The sequence below is a fragment of the Molothrus aeneus genome, chromosome 1, assembly GCF_037042795.1.
Source record: "Molothrus aeneus isolate 106 chromosome 1, BPBGC_Maene_1.0, whole genome shotgun sequence".
NCBI classification, from domain to species: domain Eukaryota; kingdom Metazoa; phylum Chordata; class Aves; order Passeriformes; family Icteridae; genus Molothrus; species Molothrus aeneus.
Window position 1 is genome coordinate 117,508,634 of NC_089646.1, and position 10,011 is coordinate 117,518,644.

At 54.0% G+C, this 10,011-nt stretch overlaps 1 protein-coding gene across 1 annotated transcript; it reads left to right on the top strand.

The window, feature by feature from the left end:
* Positions 1 to 6,755: 6,755 nt before the first annotated feature.
* Positions 6,756 to 7,655, top strand: BHLHE22 (basic helix-loop-helix family member e22). Its single transcript, XM_066546959.1, has one exon. It carries the CDS (start codon positions 6,756 to 6,758, stop codon positions 7,653 to 7,655), a length of 900 nt encoding a protein of 299 aa, XP_066403056.1.
* The last annotated feature ends 2,356 nt before the right edge of the window (positions 7,656 to 10,011 follow it).

A 10,011-nucleotide genomic window follows, 5' to 3' on the forward strand; every position in this document is an offset into this window, starting at 1 on the left:
AGCTCAGTTAGGAAAAACAACCTTGTAGTTAGGATTGTTGAGAGAATGTCATAGGGAAGGTTGAGGGAGAGAAAACTAAGGATGTGAAACTGAGCATATCCTTCCTATGGGGAAGAAGGGGGAATTGACTAATGGATGTATCCAAAATACTGACAATATTTTAGTGTTCCTGGAGAATTAGTGAGCTCTAAGATGTCTGAAAAGAAAGAGGAGAAGGTTACTGATCTTTTAAAATGGCAAGGGAAGAGGAAGAGAAAGAGTGAACCTGTCATCTACCATCTGGTAAGCCTAACTTCAGTCTGCAGTAATAAAGAGGAAAAAATATTAAAAGGTAAAAATCTTAAGCACTTAGGGAAGAATGCATCCACAACCAGTAAACAGCATGGATTTATAAGGAATGGAAAGAAGGCACGCAAAAGTATTTTTTTCTTCCTATAATTGCAAAGTGGTGACTGAAGGGAATACAGTAGGTGTAATATACATGCCTACTAACATATAGATTTGTATGTATGGGCTTCAGTAAATTAAATAGGATCTAGCAGTGTGACCAAAAAAAAATCCAGTGCAATTTTTGGACTTCTAACACAGAGACATGGTGTCACGTACCCGGGAAGTGATAGATGCCTCTCTCAGTATACAATACTGATGAGATAGCATCTCGACTACTGCTTTCAGATTTAAGTACTTTCAGTACCAATAAAAGTGAACTGGATGGAGTTCAAGAAGCATGGAAGGAAAAGCAAAAGCCTATAGAAAGTGTTTGGTGATGAAATATTAACTGAAAATAGACATCTATAGCCTAGTCAGACAAGGGTGGGAAGAATAAGCTCAGTGCCACGTTCCTTACAGTGGAAGATTATCAAAGAAAATAGGGTCAAGACTGAAAGGGAAAGCCAGACAGGGAGTAAACACTAATATTAACTGTACATGGCCAGAGCTCTGGCCCCTGCTCCTGCTGAGACTCAGCCAGGCATTTATTGGGGTGCAGAAGTGCACATGGATGGGGAACTGTGTCCATGAGGAAAGAAATGGCTTGGAGGGCCTAAAAGAGCTTCTCTGGGGACAGGAGAGAAAAGAAAAGAGAAAAGGGGAAGCAAAGAAAAACAGAGAGGGTGGGGGGAAGGAAGGGAAGGTTTGGGAAGGTTTGGGAAGGGAAGGTTTGGGAAGGGAAGGTTTGGGAAGGGAAGGGAAGGTTTGGGAAGGGAAGGTTTGGGAAGGTTTGGGAAGGTTTGGGAAGGTTTGGGAAGGGAAGGTTTGGGAAGGTTTGGGAAGGTTTGGGAAGGGAAGGTTTGGGAAGGGAAGGGAAGGTTTGGGAAGGTTTGGGAAGGTTTGGGAAGGTTTGGGAAGGGAAGGGAAGGGAAGGGAAGGGAAGGGAAGGGAAGGGAAGGGAAGGGAAGGGAAGGGAAGGGAAGGGAAGGGAAGGGAAGGGAAGGGAAGGGACTCCAACTTCTCCAAACCAAAGCAGAGCTTTGTTTATTGCTTTATGTTAGGACCTTCCAGCCTTTCTCCAAAAACCTCGGTGTAATGACTCAGTGAGTTTGTCACTGCCTATATGCCCTGTGTTGTCCCTGAAATGGGGATAGCATCAGACTTTTCCATCCTAATCGGCTTCAAGTACATGAATTTTCTACCGTGTCTATATAATTGAACAGAAAACACCTCCTGAGAGCCTCCTGACTCCTGTCCAAGCACAGACAGCTCACAAGTTTCAGTTTCAGAAGGGACACCAAAGGAATAATTAGTTATCTCCCCATGCCGAAAAACGCTGAAGGAGTCTTTTACGTTTCAATGCAATTTCTCTTTACATTTTCATGTAGTTTCTACGGCTTCATCCGCTCCCTCCACCACTGCCACCAGCCCCGCCGTCTCGGAGGAGGGCCCTGCACTTCTGCCGAAGCCCAGGAGATGGTGCTGTGGATTTTGGATCGGGAGCTCGGCGGCCGGGCCGGGGCCGGGGCCGGTGGGTCCCCACGGAGCCCCCAGGGACGCCGCGCACACCCGGCGTGTCTCCGCAGGAATGCTCGGCTGCCCGGATGTCTCTGCAGCCCTCCGGAATTCCCCGGGCACCTCCAGCGGCCCCCCAGAGGCCCGGCCCGGGCTGTCAGGGTGTCGTTCCTCACCCCGAGAAGCCTCAGCCTCGCTGCGCTGCGGGTCAATTCACCAGCGCCGCTTTTGTACCACTCCCAGGAACGGAGGCAGTGCTTGCCTCCGCTTCGCGGCCCCTCGTCTCACCAAAGCCCCCCGAGCCCGGCTGTACACACACGTCCCCCCGCCCTGCCCGCTGCCCCCGGCACCGTGAGCTGTGCCCGGCGTCCCGGGGCTGAGAGCATCGCCCCCTTCTCACCCCCACAGGCGCCCGGAGCCCCCCGGGCCCTGCCGGCGGCTGGAGCAGCTCCCAGGGGAGCGCACCGGCCTCCTGGGGCTGCCTCTGGGCAAACAGGCACCTCTGAGGGCGTTTGCACCACGAGAGGATGCAGCAGGGAGGGTAATTTTATTTCTTTTTACTGGGTTTTTTCTACACCTTGAACTTAAATAAAGTTTTATTCGCAAAGACAGCACAGCTGCAGTTGTGGCGAACGAAAGCGCTCTCCAAAGCTTGACTCAGTGCTGGAAGAGCCGGGCAAAGCCTGCATGGTGGGCTGCCCCTGCTGCACTCGGCGCTCGGCTCTGATCTCCCCCAGGCTCGGCGTGTCAGAGGAAGAAGAGACTTCGGGCTGAGCCGCTGGAAGAAGGACAGGAAAGTTGCGGAAGATCCCAAGCCCTCCTCTTGCTGCGGGGCCGTCCGGCTGCAGCAGGCACACGCAGTCCCTCTGCTCAGAGCAGGCAGGGAGACACCAACCTGACTGAAATCTGCCTGCATTCAGCCCTTGGGCGTCTGACGGCAAAATTTGGAAAATGTCTTTCATCACGGAAACTTTTCTACAAACCCAACCCTGGGAAGAGGGAAAAGGGGATTTTACTTCTCTCACAGGTGGGGAGCGGAACAGAGTAACTCTCGAGCAGAAATTGCTAAAGACGCCACAGAAAATCAGCAGTCCCTGTGCTGTCCGCTCTCATCTGTACCCTGGGACCTGCCGGCGTCCTTGCCCCCTGCCCCTGCCTCCTGTCCCGCCCAGGACGGCCCGTGCCCGGCCGCTGCCAGCCGAGCCCGGGGGATGCTCCGGGGCGGCGGGCGCAGCCCTTCTGCAGCTCGGCTCCGGGCTGCTCATTTCCCGAAATAATGACCCAAGTGTGGAGGAGCTGGTGGCAGAGGGCTGCGGTACAATTAAACCAGGTAACGAGACGCTGGGCAGATGTGTTTTCATTGCGCTGTAAGATAAACGCAGTGTTAAATGCCTGACAACTTCCCAGAAGCAATCAGCAAAAGTTTACGAGTGCATAAACCTCAAAGACCATTCCTCGGTATTTTTATAAGCGCCGCATTTAAAGCTTCTATAAATTCTTCTGCTTGCTTCCAAACTAAAGTTCCCGTAGACTATTAAACAGCCACTTCTTCGTGAGGTGGGGAGAGGCAGATCACAACAGGCGGGTCCAGGGAAGGCGAGAGGGGCTCTCTTTTCGTCCCCTCCACTTTGCTCTCCCAACTCCCTCCCACACCTCCCACAAGGTAAAGTTTGTAAGAAAGTTGGCATCTTTAGAGCACGGCAAGTCACATATGAGCAAGCACATCGGCAAGATGAAGGGATATATTCATGTCTCAAGAACAGGGGACAGACCCAATAGAGAGGGAAAGGAAAGAATGGAGAGAAATGAAAGGAAAAGAGAGGTGGTTGAAAAGGCGGGATGAAGCAGGTAAAAAGAATACGAGCAGATCTAGGGGCAGATCATGCAGACTGACCAGTGGACAGGCAAAAGCAAAAAAAGCTTAGACGGAGAGGGGTATTTCAGACGCAGAGAGGAAATCTAAGCGAACGCAGCCGAGGGGGAGAGGAGGCTGCCGCGGAGGTCGCCGCCGTGCCCCCGTTCCCCCGCCCCGACGGCGCGGCCCGGCAAACGCCCCTCGCCCATCGGGGCAGCCCCGGGGCAATGGGACCCGCCGCCTGCCGAGAGGCGCTGTACGTCGTCCCCAAAGTTGCAGAAAAAACTAGACAGTGTTAGTGAACCCACAGATCAGCGGGAGAGATCAAGCCGGAGCCCTCTGTCTTCGAAGAAATAAGATGAGGGGAATGAAATGTTCCCACTAGCCATCAAATTATAATAACAGTATCCGTCATCCTTAAGTGACCACACGAGTTTTACAAGTTGGATATTAAACAGATTAAATAATAATAATAAAAAAAACCCAAATCCCTGTTGCGAACATAAAGTCCTTTGTTTATGATCCCGGGGAAAATGAAGTTGCTAATTGAAAAACAATAAACCTAAAATGCCTTTGGATTAATAATGATAGAGGTTAACGGTGACATCCATCCCTCGGAAAGGGGGAGGGGAGCGAGGCGCTCGGTGACTGTGCGCTTGGACGGCGACCAGGGACAAGCGCAGCAGCCAAATGGGGCTGGGGGGCGGGGGGTGAGACCCTCCCTCTTCGGAGGGCTCGGCTTGTATGTTCGCCTCTGATCCGGAGACACGAGGTGAGGAAGGTCTGTATTGTAGTCATGTCCTCGCTAGATGAAATCTCAGTCAATTACTCTGAAATCTGCAGCTTGGCTTCTTTTCATTCTTTCCAGGTGAAAATTCAAACGTTTTCTGTTGTCGCCTGGTCCTTTCTTTCCTGAAACAAGGCACCCAACTGTTCTGATATTACCATTCAAAAACGGGTTCTGTGGCAAACCTCATTTGTGAATCTATTACAGAGATTAATAGATTATTTCTCCTTTTTCAACTAATTCTCAGTGGGGAAATTTAACCATATGGTAAGGAGAGAATTAGAATTTCATCACATTAGAGCAAAATGTAATGAAAAGAGTCCAACACCTGGGGCCAACTCCGAAAGACACAATTAAAAGGTTTTTAATGAAACCAGAGAAACCAAAAAATTTTCATAGCCTTCAGTTATCCTGCCACATAAGAATGATTTGGAAGTGTTGGGAAATATTGTTTTTTTACCGATGTCATAAGAATGAAAGCCTACCACTAAATACTCTGAGTGCTAACAGAAAGGCGAGAGCGAGCTGCTCATCAGAGGAGTAGTGGGACAAAATTCTGACCGACCCTCGGGTTTCCACTTCAGCTTTTGGAAGAGTGCAGAGGAGAGTGTTCCCGGCTCCGAGGAGGAGCCCCGAGAGAGGAGCAGGGGCTCGGAGTAACCGGGTGGCCGAGGCCGCCTCGCCCTGACACCGGCGGCGGCATCCCGGCGCTGGGGACAAGAGCGGGGGTGCTCCGGCCGAGTCGGGCTCGCTGGAGGGAAGCAGGAGGGCACGGACCCGCGAAGAGTTGGTCAGTCGCAGTAAAAAATAAATTTTAAAAAGTTTGGTGGGTTTTGCCCTTTCTCTTCCCGCCCTCTCTCTTCCCCAGATCCGTTCATTTTCAAGGTAACTGATGGGGCTTTATGTTTTTTATAGGGACACCGGGGATAATCACTCGCAAGCAGCAATCTGCTACTTGAAAAGGGATAAGGGAAGGAGGAGGGGAACCTCCCCGTAGTTTGGTCTCCGTTTGTTGGAGGGGGGGTGGGGAGAGGGAGGACTGGGGACCACCCGCCTCCCAAGGAAGCAAGGTGGACTTTGGCGGTGGGCAGGAGTGGGCACGATGGCTGGGGCTGCTCCAGGGGTTTTTAATTTTATGTTTTTCTTTCCCAGGCGATGCTTTTCGGGAAGACGTGTGGGGGTGGGAGGGAGCTATAAGTTAATGTAAATGCAGGGGGTGGGTGGGCTGGGGGGAGAGGGTGTCACTCCCGACTCCACGGCTAAGTTAGCAGAAGTCTGCTGGCAGCACTCGGAAGGAGAAGTGTTGAAGTGGGCTTTTCTGCAGTGCAGGGTTGTAATTTGCTGAAGGAGGCAAAGAACATCCTTCGATCTAAGTAGGGCTTTTAGTGTGCTCATTGATGAGTGAAAGTCGCCACACATGTCAAGCTAAAGGCAGTTGTTGGGTTACTAACAGGACACAACGTCTTGCAAACATATGCGTTAAGCTGTGTATACAGATGGCAGGGAGAATAATGGAGCAGGCGCCTCTTATAAAGCTCTAGCTGCTGCCTGTCTTCAGACCTGGGAAAAGAAACTATTCAGACTCAGGGCCAGATAGCGCCTGGGATTGTTTGTTACCGTTTTAATCCTATTAATTAAAACGTTAACCTGATTGGGTAGAAAGCTCTGTCCCAACAGGCGAGTCTTCTTCATAATAACCTACTCTCAGAGATAATGATGTAAAAGACTCCCCCGTCTGCGGCGGCTGCTGGTTGATGGGTCCGGAAATCTCTTGAAGGTGAATCCAAGCAAGATAAACGGTGGAAGCGGCTCCACTGGCAGCGCACAATGCCCCAGCGCGGCGCCTGCTGAGGGCGAGCCGGAGCCGCAGCCGGAGCCACAGCCGGAGCCACAGCCGGAGCCACAGCCACAGCCCGAGCCTCAGCCGCTGCCGGAGCCGGAGCCGCCGCCCGAGCCGGAGCCGGAGCCGCAGCCGGAGCCGCAGTCCGAGCCGCCGCCGGAGCCAGACAAGGGGCAGCGGCGGCGCCGGGCACGGCGCAGCTCCGGCGAGAGCCGGGAAACGATTTCTGCCAGCGGGACGCCGGGGAGCCGCCCGCCGCGGCGCGGAGCCTTGGAGGAGCGGGCCGGGAGCTGAGGGGGGCGGAGGAGGCGGAGGCGAGCGGGGCGCCGATGGAGCGGGCGCTGGGGCTGCCCGCAGAAGAGGACCTCTTCCACAAGAGCCTCGCCGCCTCGGCCAAGCGCATGGAGTCCGCCTTCCGCTCGCCCCCGGGGCTCGACCTTTCCCACCCCCGCGACCGCCAGCCCTCGCCGCTCGCCTGCTACGAGGCGTCGGAGCCCGAGGCGCTGCTGCAGCCCGGAGTCGGCGGCGACCCGCTGGCGCTGCCGCCGGGCTCCGTCTGCGTCAAGTACGGCGAGAGCGCCAGCCGCAGCTCGGTGGCCGAGAGCAGCGGCGGCGAGCAGAGCCCCGACGACGACAGCGACGGCCGCTGCGAGCTGGTGCTGCGCGGCGCCGGGGGGGACCCGCGCGTCGCCTCGCCGGCGGCGGGCGGCGGCGGAGGGGGGGGCGGGGGGCTGAAGGCGACCGAGGGCAGCTGCTCCAACAGCCACGGGCACGGCGGCAGCAAGAAGTCCAAGGAGCAGAAGGCGCTGCGGCTCAACATCAACGCGCGGGAGCGGCGGCGGATGCACGACCTGAACGACGCGCTGGACGAGCTGCGGGCGGTCATCCCCTACGCGCACAGTCCCTCGGTGCGGAAGCTCTCCAAGATCGCCACGCTCCTCCTGGCCAAGAACTACATCCTGATGCAGGCGCAGGCCCTGGAGGAGATGCGGCGCTTGGTGGCTTATCTCAACCAGGGCCAGGCCATCTCGGCCGCCTCCCTGCCCAGCTCCGCCGCGGCGGCGGCGGCGGCGGCGGCGGCGCTGCACCCCGCCCTCGGCGCCTACGAGCAGGCGGCCGGCTACCCCTTCAGCGCCGGGCTGCCCCCCGCCACCTCCTGCCCGGAGAAATGTGCCATCTTCAACAGCGTCTCCTCCAGCCTCTGCAAACAGTGCACGGAGAAGCCTTAAGCGCCGCCGCCGTGGCCGCCCCCCGCCGCCGCCGCGGCCCCGGGGAGCGGCGACAGCCGGCGGTGCGGTCCCGGGCCGGGGGGCGCGGAGGCGGCGGAGGGACTGAGCGCTGCCCGGCCCCCGCCACCCTCTGCCCGGACGCGCCTCGCCTCGCTCTTCTCCTCGGGTGCCGCCGAGCCGGGACCGCGACGGGAGCAGCGTGCGGCGGGGAGGGGGCGCGGGCCGGGGGTGCCGCGGGCAGGGAGGAAGGCCCGGCCCGGGGGCGCCGGGGGGGCTCGCTGCGCGTCCGGACAAAGGAGAGGCCGGGAAATAGCAGGCCGGGCTGGGAGCCGGGGCTGTCGCCGGGGACAAATCAGAGAGGGCACTTGAACATAGATTTTTTTTTAATTAATTATTAGCAGTATTATTATTATTATTATTATTATTCTGAGCCAGGAAACAAACAAACTTGAAATGTAAACTATTATTTAAGTGACTCGCAGAAACAAAGAGACTGGACCATTGCTAAGGAAGACTTTGTATTTTTTATCGTCTCTAAACTTTGATCCTGTGAAAATGCGCAAAGTTTGGTGAGAGTGATTTAAAAAAATCGAGAGAGTTAAAAAAAAAAGACAAAAAATAACCGGTCAAAACCCCTACTCCGTGTCGCTGAAAGTATCGCATTTTTAAAAGAAATATTTATGTGCACCTTGTTTCTTTCCACTTTGCAATGATGTATAAACAAGACATGCTATTTATTTGTTATTCTTTAAAATGACCCTTCCACGCCAACAATATTTATCATGTGTTAAGGTCATGGGTCTTATGTGCAGTTACTTTAAATGCTTCTAAAATTCTGTTTATGGATTAACTTAAACTGTGTGCCAAGTGTTTAAAACATTTATTTGCCAACAACATATAACCAGAAATGTTGATGTATCCGAGCTGCTTAGGTTTATGAAAGGTCATCTGGATTTTAAGTTGCATCATCCCTGTATTTAAATTGAGCTTTAATAAATTGCTTCAGTCCAAAAATTACAGGAAAAGTGTATTCTTAATTGCTCAACCAACTGATTTTTGAAAGGGTTTTCTTTGCATTATAACAGGTAATAACTATTTACTTTTACAAGGCATCAGAGCAATAGCTGCTACAAGAATACTTGCCAAGCCAATGTTTTCCCAGGCGCTGTGTTTTCGAAGGTATAATTTAAACCGCTTTTAATGTGTATGTAAATTATTCTGACTGTGGATAATTATTTAAGTTGAAATACTTTAAATACTTTAGGCTAATTTACAGAACGCGTGGAATTCTTCTCTTCCTTTTTCACGGGATGTGGGGGGCGGGTTTTGATTTTTATTAAATTTTTTTTTTTTTTTAAGAAAAATGAGAGATGAAAAGCAAGAAGTAGCTATTTACCCAAAGTGAGCCTTCAGTTTGAGTTTGCATGGCTGGGTGGCTGTCTCTCTGCCATTTGTAAATCAAGATTTTTTTTTTCATTTTCTTTTTTTTTTTCTTTTCAAAAACGAGTCCTGCTTTTTTCCACTACTTGCAGATAATACAAATTCGGACTGTCAGGTTGGATGGCAAAATAGGAGCCATGATGGATCTGTTGGCAGGTCACGGATGTGTAAAGAGTGATATATATTAAATAGGTCAATCAGATTATGACAGCAATGTACGATCGTTTGTATGTGTATCTATGTCGGAAAGAATCTTTATTAAAATATTTTGAACAAACGCTTGTATTACGTTGTGCTTTGTTAAGCATATCCATCCAGATTAAAGGAGGTGGATGGTGGGGGTGGGTCGTTTTCTTTCCTTTGCCTTGCTCTGAGCGCGCCCCAGTACCCTGCCCGTCACCCCACTCCCGGCTCCGAGTGTCCCAGGCAGGGAAGCAAGAAGTTTTTCCTCCCTGGCTGCGTTCCTCCCGCTCCCCTGGCAGGCGGCCCCCGGTGCTGGGCGGCATCCGTGGGGCAGCGCCGGGCCCTGTCCTGCTCTGCCCGGCCCTGCCCAGCCCTGCCCGGCTCGGCCCGGTCCTGCCCTGCCCTGCCCGCCCGTCCCGCGGCCCCACGCCCGCCCGAGCCGTGGGGTGGATGCGCTGCGGGGCGCGCTGCAGGACCGCCCCCCCCGCCTCCTCCCGACCCGCCGAGTTTTGGAGCCGCCCCTCCCCTCGCGGACCCTCCGCCCTGCCCCAGCGCCGAGGGCAGGGGGAGCAGGCAGCCCCCCAGGCTGTCTGCTCGGCGCTAAGCCCGGGCCGGGGTCCCGGTCCTGCGGCTCCCCCCTCCCCTCGGGCCGGCGCCGGGTGTCCGCGGAGCCGCCTCTCCCAACGGCAGCACCACGGGCGGGGGAAGGGTATAAATATTTTCTGCTCCACTT

What these genes read in the sequence shown, in the direction of transcription:
- BHLHE22 (XM_066546959.1), top strand. Translation starts at nt 6,756, where the DNA reads ATGGAGCGGGCGCTGGGGCTGCCCGCAGAAGAGGACCTCTTCCACAAG.